This window comes from Ovis canadensis, chromosome 13 (assembly GCF_042477335.2).
Source record: "Ovis canadensis isolate MfBH-ARS-UI-01 breed Bighorn chromosome 13, ARS-UI_OviCan_v2, whole genome shotgun sequence".
Classification (NCBI taxonomy): domain Eukaryota; kingdom Metazoa; phylum Chordata; class Mammalia; order Artiodactyla; family Bovidae; genus Ovis; species Ovis canadensis.
The window spans coordinates 46,967,987-46,989,504 of record NC_091257.1 but is presented as its reverse complement, the minus strand read 5'-3'; the positions used below and the strand labels follow the sequence as shown (position 1 = coordinate 46,989,504).

Here is a 21,518-nt window from a genome sequence, read left to right as displayed (position 1 = left end):
GTGTTGGAGAAGACTCTTGAGAGTCCCATGGACTGCAAGGAAATCCAACCAGTCCATCCTAAAGAAGATCAGTCCTGGGTGTTCATTGGAGGGACTGATGTTGAAGCTGAAACTCCAATACTTTGGTCACCTGATGAAAAGAGCTGAGTCATTTGAAAAGACCCTGATGCTGGGAAAGATAGAGGACAGGAGGAGAAGGGGACGACAGAGGATGAGATGATTGGATGGCATCACTGACTCGGTGGACATGAGTTTGGGTGGACTCTGGGAGTTGGTGGTGGACAGGGAGGCCTGGTGTGCTGTGGTTCATGGGGTCACAAAGAGTTGGACATGACTGAGCAACTGAACTGAGCTGATATGCAAGACAGCAAAAAAGACACAGATATAAAGAACAGACTTTTGGACTCTGTGAGAGAAGGTGAGAGTGAGATGATTTGAGAGAATAGTATTGAAACATGTATATTACCATATGTGAAATAGATGACCAGTCCAAGTTCGATGCGTGAAACAGGGCACTCAGAGACAGTGCACTGAGACAACCCAGAGGGATGGGATGGGGAGGGAGATGAAAGGAGGGTTCGGGATGGGGGACACATGTACACCCCTGGCTGATACCTGTCAATGTATGGCAAAACCCACCACAATATTGTAATTTGCAGGTCCAATTATAATAAATTAATAATAAATAATGCCAAAACCTTTGACTGTGTGGATCACAATAAACTGTGGAAAATTCTGAGAGAGATGGGAATACCAGACCATCTGACCTGCCTCTTGAGAAACCTGTATGCAGGTCAGGAAGCAACAGTTAGAACTGGACATGGAACAACAGACTGATTCCAAATAGGAAAAGGAGTACATCAAGGCTGTATATTGTCACCCTGCTAATTTAACTTATATGCAGAGTACATCATGAGAAATGCTGGGCTGGAAGAAATACAAGCTGAAATCAAGATTGCCGGGAGAAGTATCAATAACCTCAGATATGCAGATGACACCACCCTTATGGCAGAAAGTGAAGAGGAACTAAAAAGCCTCTTGATGAAACAGAAGGAGGAGAGTGAAAAAGTTGACTTAAAGCTCAACATTCAGAAAGCTAAGATCATGGCATCTGGTCCCATCACTTAATGGGAAATAGATGGGTAAACAGTAGAAACAGTGTCAGATTTTATTTTGGGGGGCTCCAAAATCACTGCAGATGGTGACTGCAGCTATGAAATTAAGTTCAGTTCAGTTCAGTCTCTCAGTTGTGTCAGACTCTTTGCGACTCCGTGAATTGCAGCACGCCAGACCTCCCTGTCCATCATCAACTCCCGGAGTTTACCCAAACTTATGTCCACTGAGTCGGTGATGCCATCCAGCCATCTCACCCTCTGTCATCCCCTTATCCGCCTGCCCCCAATCCCTCCCAGCATCACAGTCTTTTCCAATGAGTCAACTCTTCACATGAGGTAGCCAAAGTATTGGAATTTCAGCTTTAGCATCATTCCTTCCAAAGAACACCCAGGGCTGATCTCCTTTAGAATGGACCGGTTGGATTTTCTTGCAGTCCAAGGGACTCTCAGCAGTTCAGTCGCTCAGTCATGTTTGACTCTTTGCAACCCCATGAATGGCAGCACGCCAGGCCTCCCTGTCCATCACCAACTCCCGGAGTTCATTCAGATTCACATCCATTGAGTCGGTGATGCCATCCAGCCATCTCATCCTCTGTCGTCCCCTTCTCCTCCTGCCCCCAATCCTTCCCAGCATCAGAGTCTTTTCTAATGAGTTAATTATTCGCATGAGGTGGCCAAAGTACTGGAGTTTCAGCTTTAGCATCATTCCTTCCAAAGAACACCCAGGGTTGATCTCCTTTAGAATGGACTGGTTGGATCTCCTCGCAGTCCAAGGGACTCTCAAGAGTCTTCTCCAACACCACAGTTCAAAAGCATCAATTCTTCAGCGCTCAGCTTTCTTCACAGTCCAACTCTCACATAGGCACATCCTAAAAATTAAGATTTGTGTATGTATGAATGCCAGTTTACAAGCAAATATTACTTTGGAAAATATTATTCCCAAAACATATTTTTAAAGTTTGATCTATTTAAGACTATTTTTTTTGCTTTTGAATTATTATGCTGGAGAAGACTCTTGAGACTCCCTTGGACAGCAAGGAGATCAAACCAGTCAATCCTAAGGGAAAGCAACCTTGAATATTCATTGAAGGACTGATGCTGAAGCTCCAATACTTTGGCCACCTGATGTAAAGAGACAACTCACTGGAAAAGACACGGATGCTGGGAAAGATTGAAGACAAAAGGAGGAGGGGGCATCAGAGGATGAGATGGTTAGATAGTATCACCAACTCAATGGATATGAATTTAAGCAAATTCCAGGACATACTGGAGTATCAAGGAGTCTGGCATTTTGCAGTACATGGGGTCGCAAAGAGTTGAACACGACTTAGTGACCAAACAACAACACTACTACTTTTTTAGGAAGACATTTTTTTGAGCAATTTTAGGTTTACAATAAAATTGAGTGGAAATTACAAAGACTTCCCATCTCCTCCCCTGTTCCCACACATGCATTGGTTTTGGTTTTATTGGTTTTCCTCTATATATTTTGTTTCAATTTCATTGATTTCTGCTGTAATTCTTATTATTTCTTTTCTTCCCCTATTGGCATTTGATTGCTCTTCTTTTTCTAGCTTCCCAAGGTGGAAACTTATTTTACTATAAATTTCCCTCTAAATACTGCTTATGCTTGTACATTTGTACAACTCCATACATTTGGATAAGGTTTGTTTTCATTTTTATTTACTCCAAAATATATTTTAATTTCTGGTGAGCTTTCTTTGACCCATGTGCTATTTAGAAATGTGCTGCATAATCTCCATGTAATTGGGAATTTTTCTATTACCTGTTATTGATTTCTAATTTAATTCCTTTATGAAAAAAGACTTTATATTGTTTCTTCTTTTAAATTTGTTGAAGTGTGTGTTATGCCCCAGAATGTGGCTTATCTTGGTAAATGTTTCTTGTGAGCTTGAGAAGCATGTGTATTCTGCTGTTGTCAGATGAAGTGGACCACAGAAGTCAGTTATATCCAATTAATTGATTAGTGTTATTGAATTCAACTCTGTCTTTACTGATTTTCTATCTGCCGGAACTGTCCATTTCTGAGAGATGGGTGTTGAAGTTTCCAACTATGATTGTAGCTTCATCTATTTCTTTCTGCAAAGTTTTTGCCTTATGTGGCTCTGTCATTAGGTGTATATACACTACAGATTATGTCTCCTGAGAGAATTGACTCCTTTATTATTATGTAATAATCCCTTTCTTAACCCTTGAAAAATTTTTCTCACTTTGAAGTCTGGTCTGTCTGAAGTTAATGTAAGTGCTGCTTTCTTTTGATTAGTGTTAGCATGGTATATTTTTCTCCATCCATTTTCTTTTATCTATATGTAATGTTCATAACTTTTTATAAGGACACAAAAGCTACATGGGTCTTAATTTTTTTAAAAAAAACCATTACAAACAATGAGAATTGCAATGTAATTTTAATAGCTTAACTTTTAATCACAGAGTGTATAACAACCAATGTTTTATTAGCATAATTTGCTGCAATGTCTGTTAAATACCATAGACAAACTTTATAAACATGCACATACCCTTAAAACTGTTAAATTAAATTAGGTACTCTGTAATTTTCCTCCTACATGGAGTGTTTTGTACATGCCTTCATTATTTATACAGTGTTGTGACTCTCCAAAATATCAGGCACATTCATGTTCAATTAAGTGCAAAATGCATTCTAAACTCCAATAAGTAATACTTCCCAAATTATCTGAGCATTGTTCACTCTATACATTCCAATACAAAGATAAATATAAATGTACATAAAATATTTTCATATTTAGGAATATTAAAATGAACTACATGGTTATATATTTTTCTTAATAAAAAACTATCAGGTATAAATTGAGAGTAATTATTTGTGTGATAATCTTGTTTTAGAGTTACAAGCATTATAAGTTTCTGTGGGATTGACAGAGGAAGATAAGATGCATTGCTAAACAAGATATTCTCAGGCCTTTCTTTAAGGATTTAAAGATTAATGAGGAACTCAGAAAAGCAAACACACAATGAAAGTCTTTAAAAAGTGCTATAGTTAGGGTTCTATAAGAACTCATAAGAGGGACACTTTTTTGAATTAATACCTATATCACGTTTAAGTCTTTTAAAATTTTAACCTTTATCAAAAAACATTTATTTATTTGGCTCTGCCAGGTCTTTAGTTGCAGCATGCAGGATCTAGCTCCTTGACTGGGGATCAAATCTAGTAGCCTGCACTTGGGAGCATGGAGTCTTAGCCACAGGACCACCAGGGAAGTCTGCTTACATCAACTTTAATCTCTATCTTCAGTAGATTACTGACTTCTAAACATAATACTATTTGATGAAAAATTATAGTCTGAGGTAACCTAAAGATTTCATATATTATTTTTCACAAGTGTATGGTTTAAATTATTATTCCCAGAGGGTAAGCAAAGACACAGAAAAGAAAAAATAGGAAAATTAAAACAATGCATTAAACTACCCGTTTCTCTGCAGGGATTTGCTCCAATTAAAAGTCTTAGCTTTTATCAGTTATTATAGTTAGCCAGACAATACAATGAGAACACTCCCTATCTAGTTAATCCTCTCAGACCTATAAAGTACTATTTAACCTTATTTGTAGCTCAAACAGTAAAGAATCTGCCTGCAGTGCAGGAGACCCAGGTTTGATTCCTGTGTTGAGAAAATCCCCTGGAGAAGGGAATGGCAATCCACTCCAGTATTCTTGTCTGGAGAACCCCACGGAAAGAGGAGCCTGGTGGACTACAGTCCATGGGATCGCAAAGAATCACCCACGACTGAGCAACTAACACTACTAACCTTATTAAAGTACTAGTAATATACTCACTTTTGGATGTTTGCCCCAAGTCATAAAACCAGAAGTTAAGCTTTCAGCAATTGTGAATAGACCTTATCTTACGGTATACGGAAAAACCATAAAGCCTAGGGGGAGAGTGAGACTGCAGGATTTGGTGGAAAGTTGGAGTGACAGTAAATTCAGTTATTCATTCTTTAAGCTATTTGTTACCGCAGATCACTGAAGAGATTGCCTGCATAAAACATTACTCTGCACATGTAAGACTCTTGGAAATCTCTATAGCATTGGAAAATTTATACAGAGTGGAGAGCCCCTGCTATGCATATCTGAGGGTATCCCAACATATGAAATCAAATCACATAATTCCATATTTAATTATTTAATGTCAAGATAACTATTATATATTATCACATAAGACACTAATGCACTTGTTGTTATATTTGTAAGTTGAACTTTAAACAGGGCTTGCACCTTGCTTTCATGATGGTATCAAATTCCACAAATAAATATTCTTTTACTTTGAAATTTTCCTCTTCAATTAATGGCTTCCTGTTATAAAAGTTTATCTAGATCTTACCTTAACTTCATTACATTAAATTGAGTCAAATGTCTGTGAAATTAAACTGTTTTCTCTGCTGAAATCAATTACATAAAAATCTCTTGCCACAGTGGAATAAAGAACATAATTACATGTCTGAAGGAGACTCTAAAACAATTCAATTTTTAAAAAAAAATACATGAATCAGCCATGGGTGTGCATGCGTCCCACACCCTGAATCCCCCTTCAACCTCCCTCCCCATCTCATTCCTCAGGGTCAATTTGTTAAAAGTATTGATAGAATCTAAACTTATTTAATAATAACAGGCTTATTTCCTAAAATTAATTTTAACTAATTCTTGTAATGCCCTTTCTGTCAACAATAAAAAAATCTCATTCTTGGACTAACTTAGTAGGAAGACATGTTCTCATTTTTTAAGATGCTTTACTGAAGGGTACTTTTAGAAAAAATGCAGAATACATAACAAAATTAACTACTGACATTTTCTACAAATCTAGGGGAACCAACTTAGAAGACTACAACTTTGCTTACATTTAGCACCATTTGCATACATTTAAAAAATTGACATGTTATAGTTTTTAAAACTAGTTTTTTCTCTAGCATCTATTTCTTCATTTCTTTCTAGAGTGCAAAGTAACATATGCCTGACCCCCCAAAAGATCACAAATGTATGCATGTGCATAAAAAAGAGGTTTGACCATAGGACATTTTCTCTTTAAAAAGACCTCTCAAAGGTAGAGAACATCCTGAATTTGGTTAAGAAATTGAAGTAAACATAAGACAGAGTCACCAGCACATTTTTAAAAAGACCCAATACGGGTGTGATTGTTCCCAGAACAATGATTAAACTCAGTCTAACAAAGATAAAAGGTAGATCTTGGAGAAGGATGACAAGGGAATTCAGGAGCGGGTTCCGGGGAGTGAATATCATTCGAAGAAGAGAAATGTAACTGAAGATGTAGACCGCGTACAGCCAGCCTGACTTGTACACCCTGGGGTGTCCGGCCACCCGCACCATTTCTATGGTGTCAGCCCAGACTAGAAAGCTCCCGAGGAAGATCTCTGCACGCACGTCCTGTTGGGACAGCGTTCTCAGGATTCCCCATTCAAAGGTGGGCTCCTGGGGTCCCTCCAGCTCAGGAGAGGAGCTCCCTGTGGCGCCTCCTAGTGGCCGCGACAAGTGGGTCCTGCTGGCTGGCTGTGGGCGAGTCGGGTTTTCTTCATTTTGCTTCGCTTCACATGTCACAGTTCTTATTTGTTGCAAATTGGTCGTATGGATGTGCCTGTCTTCGTTACCTGCAACAAATTGATTTATTTAAATTTTAAATTTTCATTAAAATGTAACTTTTCATTCAATTTTATTTAAACTTACAAGGATTTCCCTGGTGATCCAGTGGCTAAGATTCCACGTTCTGAATGTGGGGGTCTTGGGTTTGATCCCTGGCCAGGGAACTAGATACACAGGCTGAAACCAAAAGGTCAGGCACAGCTGCAAGGAAGATGGAAGGGCCCACATGCTGTGACCCAATAAATAAGTGACTGTGTGTGTTACTGGCTCAGTTGTGTCTGACTCTTTGTGACCCCATGGGGTGTAGCCCACCAGGCTCCTCCATCCATGGGATTTTCCAGGTATGAATACTGGAGTGGGTTGCCATTTCCTTCTCCAATAAACAAATAAAAGAATAAATATTATAAAATAAATAAATGAATATTACCTTATTTATATTTGTTGCAGTCAAATAAATAAATATTTTTAGAAATAAATTTAAATTTTAAATGCCTTATTTAAATTTTTAAATTTTATTTCAAATTTAACTTTTCCTTCAACTTGTTTAAAATTTAAATATAAACATTTTATTTAAATTTCAAATTTTATTTAAACATCAAATTCTTAAATTTTTATTTAAAGTAAAATATTTAAATTTTTATTAAAATTTAAAATTTTACTTAAACTTGAAAATGAAATACAAGTGATCTCTTATTTGAGGTCTGTGTCACACATGGAACTTCAAGATAGCAATTGATAGCACAATGCCAAAAAATGTAGAGGCAGAGAATGCTTTTTGTGTCTTTGTATTTCCGGAGGTATGGATCCTAAGCCATTCTTACCATTTCAAAATAATACTCATTACTGATTACTGAGCTAAGTAAGCACTTTCACATATTGACTCATTTAATCCTCAGAAAAAAATTGAGAAATAGGGATTACTATCCCAGTTAATAAATATGGAAACTGGAGTCTAAGAGATAAAATGACACCTGAATTCAAATACACAGTTAGGAATGAACGGAGCTGGAATTCACACCCAGACTTGTTTGACCCCAATTGACAATTTCTTAACTTTATCACTTTCTAGAGGCAATACATCAAGTGCTAATTATAAACCATACACATATCATAAAATCAAATGAATCAGAAGTTCAATGGTTCAGTCTTGTCACTTTATAAGAAGCCTACAGGAATGACCACAACCCAGATCTCCAGGTTTAGTTTGGTGCTAAGAGGGTCTTTTTTTGAGCATGAGAGAGTCTTAGGGAAGGGTAACATTCTGAATCTAAGATTTTTAAGCTGTTCTTTCCCCTGAAATTTTTGAACTAGTCAGTGTGATTGTTTAGACAAGTATCTCATTTGTGACCACGAAGCTGTGGCTGATCAACAGGTCAGTCATCTGAATGAGTAGGGTGTTCCTCGTCAGCATCACAAGAGTAAGTGTGTGTGTGCACGTGTGTGTGTGAGAGAGAGAAAGTGAATGTGTGTATCTCTCCATAAACACATGGGTATTAAGATTATGAAGGAATCTCAGATCTCAGAACTTACTGCTGATGATTATGAAAGAAAAAGAACATTATTTTCCAAACATTTAACCACTCAGGCACCAATTTCACTGCTAAGAATTTCTCAGCTCTTGACACAGTTTACTCAGCCAACAACATGCTGAGCTGTCGCATTTCTTGATAAGATAAAATTTACAGGGAGTCATTAGACGAAATAACTCTAAAGGTTAAAGACACAAAGGCAATAAAATTTGTTGAAATGTACTGAGCAGAAGTGAAAACATTTTAAAACAAATAAGTTTTTATGATTAATGACTAACAAAGGGCTTGATGACTATAAGTAGGAGTTATTTAAAGAACAAACTTCAGTTTTCTTTCTATACAATTATTTTAAAACTGTCAGTATGAATTGAATACATTTATTAATTAAAAAATAAATTATTGATGAGATATTATTTCCTTCTGATATGAATTATTCATAAGCGTTAGGACTCATGACCCTTAGAAACCTCCTTATCAAGCTTAAGATGTCACAGTGGCATGAGGAAGAATCATTTTTTTATTAGAATATAGTTGACTTATAATGTTATGTTAGTTTCAGGTGCATATAGCAAAGTGATTCAAATACATATACATATATTGTAATTGAGCTGCCCTGCATCCAAGGTCAGGGGTGGTGGCCGAGAGGAGCTACCCTACATCCAAGATAAGGAGCAGTGGCTGCGCTTTGCTGGAGCAACTGTGAAGAGATACCCCACGTCCAAGGTAAAAGAAACCCAAGTAACACAGTAGGCGCTGAGAGAGGGCATCAGAGGGCAGACAGACTAAAACCACAGTCACAGACAACTAGCCAATCTGATCACGTGGACCACAGCTTGTCTAACTCAGTGAAACTAGGCCATGTCGTGTGGGGCCACACAAGACAGACGGGTCATGGTGGAGAGGTCTGACAGAATGTGGTCCACTAGAGAAGGGAATACCAAACCACTTCAGTATTCTTGCCTTGAGAACACCATGAACACTATGAAAAAGATAGGACACTGAAAGATGAACTCCCCAGATCAGTAGGTGCCCAATATGCTACTGGAGATCAGTGGAGAAATGACTCCAGAAAGAATGAAGAGATGGAGCCAAAGCAAAAACAATACCCAGTTGTGGATGTGACTGGTGATAGAAGCAAGGTCCGATGCTGTAAAGAGCAATAGTGCATAGGAACCTGAAAATTTAGGTCCAAGAAATCAAGGCAAATTGGAAGTGGTCAAACAGGAGATGGCAAGAGTAAACCTCAACATTCCAGGAATCAGTGAACTAAGATGGACTGGAATGGATGAATTTAACTCAGATGACCGTTATATCTACTACTGTGGGCAAAAATCACTTAGAAGAAATGGAGTAGCCATCATAGTCAACAAAAGAGTCCAAAACGCAGTACTTGGATGCAGTCTCAAAAACGACAGAATGATCTGTTTGTTTCCAAGGCAAACCATTCAATATCACGGTAATCCAAGTCTATGCACTGACCAGTAATGGTGAAGAAGCTGAAGATGAATGGTTCTATGAAGACCTACAAGACCTTTTAGAACTAACACCCAAAAAAGATGTCCTTTTCATTATAGGGGACTGGAATGCAAAAGTAGGAAGTCAAGAAACACCTGGAGTAACAGGCAAATTTGGCCTTGGAGTACAGAATGAAGCAGGGCAAAGACTAATAGAGTTTTGCCAAGAAAATGCACTGGTCATAGCAAACACCCTCTTCTAACAACACAAGAGAAGACTCTACACATGGACATCACCAGATGGTCAACACTGAAATCAGACTGATTATATTCTTTGCAGCCAAAGATGAAGAAGCTCTATACAGTCAGCAAAAACAAGACCGGAAGCTGACTATGGCTCAAATCACAAACTCCTTATTGCCAAATTCAGACTTAAATTCAAGAAAGAGGGGGAACCACTAGACCATTCAGGTATGACCTAAATCAATTCCTTATGATTATACAGTGGAAGTGAGGAATAGATTTAAGGGACTAGATCAGATAGAGAGCCTGATGAACTATGGACAGAAGTTCATGACATTGTACAGGAGACAGGGATCAAGACCATCCCAAGAAAAACAAATGCAAAAAGGCAAAATGGCTGTCTGAGGAGGCCTTACAAATAGCTAAGAAAAGAAGAGAAGTAAAAAACAAAGGAGAAAAGGAAAGATATACCCATTTGAATGCAGAGTTCCAAAGAACAGCAAGGAGAGATAAGAAAGCATTCCTCAGCAATCAATGCAAAGAAATAGAGGAAAACAATAGAATGGGAAAGACTAGAAATCTCTTCAAGAAAATTAGAGATACCAAGGGAACGTTTCATGCAAAGATGGGCTCAATAAAGGACAGAAATGGTATGGACCTAACAGAAGCAGAAGATATTAGGAAGAAGTGGCAAGAATACACAGAAGAAATATACAAAAAAGATCTTCACGACCCAGATAATCACAATGGTGTGATCACTCACCTAGAGCCAGACATCCTGGAATGTGAAGTCAACTGGCCTTTATGAAGCATCACTACGAACAAAACTAGTGGAGGTGATGGAATTCCAGTTGCTGCTGCTGCTGCTGCTAAGTTACTTCAGTCGTGTCCAACTCTGTGTGATCCCATAGACAGCAGCCCACCAGGCTCCTCTGTCCCTGGGATTCTCCAGGCAAGAGTACTGGAGTGGGTTGCCATTTCCTTCTCCAATGCATGAAAGTGAAAAGTCAAAGTGAAGTCGCTCAGTTGTGTCAGACTCTTAGCGACCTCATGGACTGCAGCTTACCAGGCTCCTCCATCCATGGGATTTGAATTTCAGTTGAGCTATTTCAAATCCTAAAAGATGATGCTGTGAAAGTGCTCCACTCAATATGCCAGCAAATTTGGAAAACTCAGTAGTGGCCACAGGACTGGAAAAGGTCAGTTTTCATTCCAATCCCAAAGAAAGGCAGTGCCAAAGAATGCTGAAACTACTGCACAATTGCACTCATCTCACACACTAATGAGGTAATGCTCAAAACTCTTCAAGCCAGGCTTCAGCAATATGTAAACCATGAACTTCCAGATGTTCAAGCTGGTTTAAGAAAAGGCAGAGGAACCAGAGATCAAATTGCCAACATCTGCTGGATCATCGAAAAAGCAAGAGAGTTCCAGAAAAACATCTATTTCTGCTTTATTGACTATGCCAAAGCCTTTGAGTGTGTGGATCACAATACACTGTGGAAAATTCTGAAAGAAATGGGGATACCAGACCACCTGACCTGCCTCTTGAGAAACCTGTATGCAGGTCAGGAAGCCACAGTTAGAACTGGACATGGAACAGACCGGTTCCAAATTGAGAAGGGAGTATGTCAAGGCTGTATACTGTCACCCTGCTTATTTAACTTCTATGCAGAGTACATCATGAGAAACGCCGGGCTGGAAGAAGCACAAGCTGGAATCAAGATTGCCGGGAGAAATATCATTAACCTCAGATATGCAGATGACACCACCCTTATGGCAGAAAGTGAAGAGGAACTAAAAAGCCTCTTGATGAAAGTGAAAGAGGACAGTGAAAAATTGGCTTAAAGCTCAACATTCAGAAAACTAAGATCATGTCATCCGGTCCAATCACTTCATGGCAAATAGATGGGGAAACAGTGGAAACAGTGGGTGACTTTATTTTGGGGGGCTCCAAAATCACTGCAGATGGTGATTGCAGCCATGAAATTAAAAGACACTTACTCCTTGGTAGGAAAGTTATGACCATCCTAGACAACATATTAAAAAGCAGAGACATTACTTTGTCACCAAAGTCCATCTAGTCAAGGTTATGGTTTTTCCAGTAGTCATTTATGGATGTGAGAGTTGGACTATAGAGAAAGCTGAGCACTGAAGAATTGATGCTTTGAACTGTGGTGTTGGAGAAGACTCTTGAGAGTCCCTTGGACTCAAGGAGATTCAACCAGTCCATCCTAAAGATCAGTCCTGGGTATTCATTGGAAGGACTGATGTTGAAGCTGAAACTCCAATACTTTGGCCACATGATGTGAAGAGCTGACTCATCTGAAAAGACCCTGATGCTGGGAAAGATTGATGGCAGGAGGAGCGGGGGATGACAGAGGATGAGATGGCTGGATGGCATCACCGACTCAATGGATGTGAGTTTGAGTAAACTCCGGGAGTTGGTGATGGACAGGGAGGCCTGGCATGCTGTTGTTCATGGATTCACAAAGAGTCAGACACGACTGAGCAAGTGAACTGAACTGAACTGATGGTGATTGACTGAGTCCCTCATTCGTGTCTGACTCTTGTGATGCCATGGACTATGGTCTGCCAGGCTCCTCTTTTTCAGATTCTTCCCATATAAGTTATTACAAAATATTGAGTAGAGTTCCCTGTGCTGTTATAGTAGGTCCTTTTTAGTTATCTATTTTATATATAGTAGTATGTACATGTAAATCGCAATTTCCTAATTTATCCCTTCCTGCCATGTTTCCCCTTTGGTAACCATAAGTCTGATTTTGAAATCTGTGAGTCTGTTTCTGTTCTGTAATAAGTTCATTTCTGTCATTTAAAAAATAATTTTATTTAATTATTTTTGGCCGTGCTGGGTCTTCGTTGCTGCGCAGGCTCTCCTCTAGTTGTGGTGAGCGGGCTTCTCACTGCAGTGGCTTCTCTTGTTGCAGAGCACAGGCTCTAGGGTTTGCAGGCTTCAGTAGTGGGCTCAACAGTTGCAGCTCCTGGGCTCTAGAGCACGGGTTTGATAGTTGTGATGCATGGGCTTAGCTGCTCTGTGGCATGTGGAATCTTTCCAGACGAGGGATCAATCCCACGTCTCCTGAATTAGCAGGCAGATTCTTTACCACTGAGCCACCAGGGAAGCCCTGTGTCATGTTTTAAAAGTAGATTTCACATATAAGTGAGACCGTATGACAATAGAATACTACTCAGCCATAAAAATAAATTTAAAAAAAATGAAATAATGTCATTTGCAGCAACATGAATGAACCTAGAGATTATCATATTTAATGAAGTCAGACAGAGTAAGGAATCATTTTGATAAATTACACTCAAGAGAGAAAAATATACTTATTGTTCTAACTTCTCTCTTTTGCATTTTTTTTTAAATTTTTTTTAATTTTTTTAGTTTTTTATTTTTTAAATTTTAAAATCTTTAATTCTTACATGCATTCCCAAACATGAACCCCCCTCCCACCTCCCTCCCCATAACATCTTTCTGGGTCATCCCCATGCACCAGCCTGCAAGTTATTTTAATAATCATAAAATCATCTTTTAAAACTCAGATGCTTACTTACATCAGTTGTATCTCTTATTTTACCAAAAAAAAACTAATGTAGAAAATAGAGAGTGTGTTGTGTCTTAGAGTACACTCCTTCACCTCTCTTAGTAGATGAAAGTGTTCAAGTGAAAACTCAAATTCCTTTGTCAATATGAAGAACACAGCATATAATACAGACTCTTGAGGATGACTGCAAATTCAGCATTGTTTCAAGGCCAGGAAGTGCCATCTAAGAAGTGACACATTAACAGATTTTAACCAGTGAGAGTCATAATATCTGAGGATTAGAGCTGTTGGTTTGATCAATAAATTCTTTTTTATCTATTTATTTTTAATTGAAGGATAATTGCTTTATTGCATTGGTTATGAATCAGCCATAGGTCAACCCATGTCCCTTCCCACTTGAACCTCCCTCCCACTTCCCCCTCATTCCACCCCTCTAGGCTGTTACCAAGCCCCAGTTTGAGTTCCCCAGAGTCATACAGCAAATTCCCACTGGCTATCTATTTTATATATGGTAATGTATGTTTCCATGTAACTTTCTCCATACCTTCCACCCTCTTCTTCCCCCACCCTCCACTCCCCAGCTGTGTCCATAAGTCTTGAGCAATGAATTTTTAGGTAGGGTTCATTTTTAATGAAATGAGAAGGCTTCAATCCATGCGTATTTGGTAAAAGCAGGCCTGGAAGTCTCCCATTTCTCCATACTTCATTAGGGACTAGTTTAGATTTGGGGACTAGCTTAGGGGACTAGTCCTCTTCCCAAGTAAGAAACCCTATAACTAAGAGCTGGAAAGCTCTGCTGGCCTCTCAGAGGGGAGGGCAGAGTTGAGGATGTCAAGAAATCATCTGGTCATTAGAACAGACCAGCAAAGTTATCCTCCAGTCACGTAAACATTCATGTATTCGTTACTGTTTCCTTAGGCTCCATGATCACTTTCCCTCCAAATTAGTATTTTTTTAAATTTCCACTCACAGTTGGAATTCTTTTTATTGTTGCTGTTAATTGTCAGGGTTCTGTTTGGGGGAAACTATATTTATTTGTGCAAAATATGTAAAAAATATAAACACAAAGAGCAATCTGTTCACTTCCTTAAAGGCTCACATTCACTGTAAAAAGCACAAATAGCAGCCGTTCTGTGTAGTTCCCCACAGCTAAAGCCAGTCACCAAAACTTTTCGTCCTTACTGTGCATGCTATATAATTAAAGAAATGCAATTTTGATAACAGAAAAATGTTTAAGTAGGTAACATATCCCTTTTACTTCATTATTTCTTTATGGTGATGTATTTCTATCTCTAACTTTTACCTCAAAACTTTTTTGATCACTTCCAGGGAAAATGTAAGTACAATATAACAAATCAGTAGGGAGGAATTTTCCACAGTGAGCATGTATTCCTCTTGAAAAGAGAAAGCAAAAAAAGTTATTTTTCTCTTCATTTTCTTTATTTTCTCTACTCATGTTATTTTAGGACCTAACACAAGCTGGAATCGAGATTGCCAGAAGAAATATCAATAACCTCGGATATGCAGATGACAGCACCCCATGGCAGAAAGTGAAGAAGAACTAAAGAGCCTCTTGATGAAAGTGAAAGAGGAGAGTGAAAAAGTTGACTTAAAGCTCAACATTCAGAAAACTAAGATCATGGCATCCGGTCCCATCATTTCATGGCAAATAGATGGGGAAACAATGGAAATAGTGACAGACTTTACCTTTTGGGGCTCCAAAATCACTGCAGATGGTGACTGAAGCCATGAAATTAAAAGATGCTTGCTCCTTAGAAGAAAAGCTATGACCAACCTAGACAGTATATTAAAAAGCAGGGCCATTACTTTGTGACAAAGGTCTGTCTAGTCAAAACTGTGGTTTTTCCAGTAGTCATGTATGGATATGAGAATGAAATATAAAGAAAGCTGAGTGCCAAAGAATTAATGCTTTTGAACTGTGGTGAGTAGGCTCCAGGAGTTGATGATGGACAGGGAGGCCTGGCGTGCTGCAGTCCATGGGGTTGCAAAGAGTTGGACACGACTGAGTGAACTGAACTGAAAAGTTATTTAAATAAAAAGAGAAAGAGAGAGAAGGATCGCAAGAAAGGGCAGCTAAAAACAAGGCAGGAATGAAACTGCTACTAAGACTGTACTTTTTAAAAGAAATCAATATTTTTATTCTTTCCAAGATTTCATTCTGTGTAGCTTAGGGGTAAAACAGCATTTGTGAAGAAAAATGGGGGCTGGGATCAAGTGCCAACAGCAGGCAAGTGCTAGGTCATGCCACTGGCAGGGAAGAGGTGTCAATACTGCCTCTGCAAACAGCAGCTTCAAAACTGCCCCTCATGGTCGAGTGGTTAAGATTCCATGCTTCCACTGCAAGGGACACAGGCTCAATCCCTGGTCGGGGAACTAAGACTGCCACATGGTACGGCCAAAAAACCGCTCCTGATATTGGTTAAGGGCTAAAGCAATTGGACAACCAAGCTGTCTGCTGTGATCAGACAAACTGTAGAGTGCTGTTCCAAGCTTAGACTGGGTTTTGAGAACAGTGCACCAGGTATTGTGCCCACCTTCATCACCCTGTCTCCTGACATCACATCAACAAGCACAGAAGAATAAACTGGCAGGGCTCTCAAAGGAAGGTAAGTTCTGTGATGAGAGACTACCTCAGGGAGTCCGAGTTAGACTGGCAGTCAAGCACAGCTCATCTCAGAAGTGACAGTTTTAAGTGAAAGTGAAGTCACTCAGTTGTGTCTGACTCTTTGTGACCCCATGGACTGTAGGCTCCTCAGTCCATGGGATTTTCCAGGCAAGAATATTGGAGTGGGTTGCCATTTCCTTCTCCAGGAGATCTTCCTGACCCAGGGACTGATCCCTGGTCTCCCACATTGTAGGCAGATGCTTTACCTTCTGAGCCACCAGGGAAGATTGACAGTTAAACACAGACCTAAAGAATGCATGGGAATAAACTATGTGAAGAGTGGAGAAAGAACTTTTCAGGTGGTAGAGAGAACAGGTGCAAATATCTTTCAGCTAAAGGGACTTCCCTGAGGGTCCAGTGGTTAAGAATCTGCCTTCCAATGCAGGGCGCAAGGGTCACAGATTTAATCCCTAGTCAGGGAATTAAGATCGCACATGCTGCGGGGCAACTAAGCCTGTGCACCACAACTAGAGAAGCCTGTGTGCTGTCACGAAGACCCAGCTCAGCCCCCCAAAAGAAAAAGATCCTTCAGCTAAGATGAACTGAAAGGAGAGTGTGATGAGGGGGAAGCAGACAGAAAAGAGGAGAGAAGCTATGATTTATGTAGGGCTTTCTATACACGAGGAACTGTGTTAACCTCTTTCTATGCATCCATTCACTTAATCCTTATAAAAACTGTATGATGTGGTTACCAAAGGGAACAGTGGGGAGAGGGATAAATTAGGTATATGGGATTAACAGATACACACTACTATATGTAAAACAGACAAACAACAAGGATTTGCTGTATAACACTGAGAATTATATTCAACATCTTGTAATAACCCATAACAGAAAAGAATTTGAATATATACATATCAATATATTGATATATAACTGAATCACTTTGCTGTACATTTGAAACTAACACAATATTGTAAATCAACAAAGGTTCAATAATAATAAGCCTCTATGATATAGCTACTACTATTTTCCCATTTTATTTTTAAATTTATTTTCTTTAAAGATTTTTTTTGATGTGCACCATTTTTAAAGTTTTTATTGAGTTTGTTACAATATTACTTCTGTTTTATAGTTTTTGGCCATGAGGCATGTGGGATCTTAGTGCCCCAAGCAGGGGTTGAACTCACATCCCCTGTATTAGAAGGGGGAGTCTTAACCCCTGGACCACTGGGTCAGTCTCCTAGTTTCCCATTTTAAAGATAAACAAACTGAGGTAGGGAAAGACTAAGAGTTGTTTCCAGGGTCACACAGCAAGCAAGGAGAGGGATGGAGCATGAAACTCAAACATCCAACCATTAGACCACATTGCCTGTGGTGGAGCCAGCTAATGTAGAGCTTATTGGTCATGATAAAGTTTGTGGACTTGATTCTAAGTTCACTGAAGATGCGGACATTGGAGGGCAGGAGAGATGACTTGGGGATTCAGTAAAGAGGCTGCTGAGGCTGTCAAGGCAGCCAATGCCCCACTGGATTGTTACTCAAATCACAGCAACCAGAAGATGAAATTAAAGACTTGGTCAGAAAAAGTAAGACAGGTCTTGATGAACAGTTTCCAAAGTTAATTTTGCCCTGAGACAAAAAAGGTCTAGAGAAAGCAAACTGCTAATAATTTAGATATAACATGATGAGGGGAAAAAAATCCGGAAAAGAAGAAAAGCCACAGTCTTATGGAAGATTTTTTTAAAATATATGAAACACACAGAGAATTTTTAGTCATGGTACTTTAAGAGAATAAAAAATAAAACACACAGCATCCAAAATAAACACTTTAATATGTCTAAGTGTTTAAAACACAGATTATAACCATTGTTATTTTGACCCTCTCCAAACCAGTCAATCCTAAAGGAAATCAACCCTGAATATTCATTGGAAGGACTAATGCTGAAGCTCCAATACTTTGGCCTCCTGATGTGAAGAGCTGACTCATTGGAAAACACCCTGATGCTGGGAAAGACTGAGGGCAGGAGAAGTGGGAGGCAGAGGATGAGATGGTTGGATGGCATCATTAATCCAATGGACATGAGTTTGAGCAAACTCCAGGAGATGGTGAAGGACAGGGAAGCCTGGCATGCTGCAGTCCATGGGGGAGCAAAGAGATGGACACGACTTAGGGACTGAACAGCAACTGACTAAACTCACTGATCTGTTTCTACACACAGTCTCCTTTGAGAAGCATGTCTGAGGTTGGGAAGACAAGCACCATCACTGCCAAGTAATAAATGATGAAACCCAGCACCAACCTCCCAGCATGATTATGACAAAGAATTGAATCAGTGTTTGTAAAGCATTTAAAGTAGCGCCTGACACAGAAACAGTTACTTATGTGTTAAATAAGTAACGGGTAGCCATTGCTAAGCCATCTATTGTTTCAAACGAATTAGAAGAGAATAGAAAATAGAATGCAGTAAACAGTGATTACAGTTTGTTCAACTTTGGTTATAGTTACACTACAACCCAGCATCCCATATATCAGTTCAGTTCAGTTCAGTTCGGTTGCTCAGTCGTGTCCGACTCTTTGCGACCCCGTGAATTGCAGCACGCCAGGCCTCCCTGTCCATCACCAACTCCCGGAGTTCACTCAGACTCACATCCATCGATTCAGTGATGCCATCCAGTCATCTTACCCTCTGTCATCCCCTTCTCCTCCTGCCCCCAATCCCTCGCAGCATCAGAGTCTTTTCCAATGAGTCAACTCTTTGCATGAGGTGGCCAAAGTACTGGAGTTTCAGCTTTAGCATCATTCCTTCCAAACAAATCCCAGGGCTGATCTTCAGAATGGACTAGTTGGATCTCCTTGCGGTCCAAGGGACTCAGGAGAGGTCAAAAAGTTGGAGACAGAGTGTCACACTATAGAGCCTGATTCTTTAATTCTTAGATTTGCCTGTCCACATCACAAAGAAAAAAACTGCTGCATGGATATACCCTACGCAGGCAGAGACAGCTTGCACCATCTGACAAGAGCTACAGTATGTACTGCTTCTCAATTCTGGGATCAGTGATCAGTGATACCACCTTGGTATCTGGAAGTTGGTTATGATGAGAGGACTCACACTAGAAAAGATGGCAAATGCTATCCATAAGGACTTTTGCCCCTCCTCAACCAGGAGAGACAGTTTAAACACTGACCAGCATACTACTATCTCTCTGCTCAAAACGGTATACAAGTTTTCATAAAATAATAATAATAATCATGAATTCAACCCATCATTAGTTCTGTAGAATCTCATGGGCATACATTCTCAGCAGTGAGACAGTGGTGACAACTTTTTTAAAAAAGGCATTGGAAAAAATAAATAAAGAAATAGATAAATAAATAAATAAATAAATAAGGCATTGGATTCAGTAAATTCAATACCCTCTATTCAGTTTCAGCTCCCTGCTAGACATTGCACAAATCTGAGAAGAAATATTAATAAATGTATGATTTCTTAATTTTAGGCTATGTGAAATTCTAAGAGAATTCTTTTGTCTGAGGACACAGCAGGAAGGCTTGGTAGTTTAAAGACCATCTTTCCCTCTATAGACTCATCTAACACTGGACAAGAACTGCTAAAAACATAAAATTATTAATTTTTTTAAACCCCATTTTTTAAGATTGTGAAAGCTTTCTTTATATTCTAATCTTCAGTTTTTCATTTGAGATAGTCTGGTCCTTCTCTTTGATAGGTGTTTAGATCAGAGAATGTAATTTAATTAGCAATATATAAATAGAAAAATTCTTTTCTATATAAATAGAATAATTAATATATATTAAGTATATTATACACTATAATATTCAATTATATTAATTATGCTGATAATTAACATAATAAACACATAATATATTAATATGCACTGTGTGTGTGTGTGTCTGTGTGTGCTTTCATTCATGTCCAACTCTTTGCAACCCCATTGACTGTAGCCCACCAGGCTCCTCTGTCCATGGGATTTCCCAGGCAATACTGGCATGGATTGCGATTTCCTACTCCAGAGGATCTTTCCAACCTAGGGATCCAGCCTGACCCTCTAGCGTCTCCTGCATTGGCAGGCAGATTCTTTACCACTAGCACCACTTGGGAAGCCATATAATACACATTGCTGCTGCTGCTGCTAAGTCACTTCAGTGGTGTCCGACTCTGTGCGACCCCATAGATGGCAGCCCACCAGGCTCCCCCATCCTTGGGATTCTCCAGGCAAGAATACTGGAGTGGGTTGCCATTTCCTTCTCCATAATACACATTAATATACAATAAACATTAAATGATTCTAGATTTTGAAATGGTTTGATATTCCTCTACTAGTTAAGTGCTTGGATATAGAACAGAGCTAGAATCCCAGCCTGAGACCATTCTGGGTGACAAAAAACGAACGCACGTGGGAATGAGCCTGATTCCTTGCCTTCAGAACACTTAGCTTTAACTATATGTATTTGTTAGTATAGTTTTAGAAACCTGCTATTGCACCCACTAGACTGTGCGTGCATGCTCAACCACATCTGACTTTTTGCGACCCCGTGGACTAGCTAGACAGGCTCCTCTGTCCATGGCATTTTTCAGACAAGAATACTGGAGTGGGTTGCCACTCCACCAGAGGATCTTCCTGACCCAGGGCTAGAACCCCAGTCTCCTACATTGGCAGCTGGATTCTTTACCTAATGAGCCATCGCGGAAGCCCGGCTAGATGGCGAGCTTCATGCAAAGGGGACTCTGCTTTCACCACCTCTCCCTTTCACCTGCTGCTGTACCCCCAGCACCTAGTGGAGTGTCTGGTACGGACTAGATCCTCCATAAAAATTTGCTGCATAAACAGTAGGAGGAATTCCTGATACGGAGTTCTATAAGCATGAGGGCATCATGGGCATTCTGGTGGGGGAAAAAAAAAATCTGCACTAAGGGAAGGAAGCCCAACTATCAAAGCTAGGCTGAATAATAACCCCTCCCCGGAACCCCACCTCCCCCATGCTCTCAGTCCTCTCACATCACAAGAAAACTTTCGAGTGCTGCACGTGGTCTACCACTCAGATAGCCCTCTGCCTCAGGGTCCTAAAGACAGCCCTTGAAGCAAGATAAGCTTTGGAAGGCATTTGGAATTCCTGGCAGTGCAGCCTGGGTACCTTTCGGCGACCGTGGCCACCACAGAACATGTGCATGAGCAGAGTGAGCTCGCCCAGCCTCTAGGACCCCGCGAAGGTGGTGGGGACTCAAGGTTTTCCAAAGCCTCCCAGGCATCAGCAGCGACAGGAGTGACCAAGCACTGGCAGACGTGCCAATGAGTGATTCCAAGAAGAGTT

The 21,518-nt window shown here is 39.8% G+C and overlaps 1 protein-coding gene across 1 annotated transcript in view; it reads right to left on the bottom strand.

The window, feature by feature from the left end:
* Positions 1-3,522: 3,522 nt before the first annotated feature.
* Positions 3,523-21,518, bottom strand: part of TMEM236 (transmembrane protein 236) — a 40,923-nt gene continuing 22,927 nt past the window's right edge. Inside the window, exon 4 of the mRNA XM_069547601.1 lies at positions 3,523-6,773. Coding sequence (XP_069403702.1) covers positions 6,193-6,773 — 581 coding nt within the window. The 3' untranslated portion in view covers positions 3,523-6,192. The remainder of the gene's footprint in view (positions 6,774-21,518) is intronic.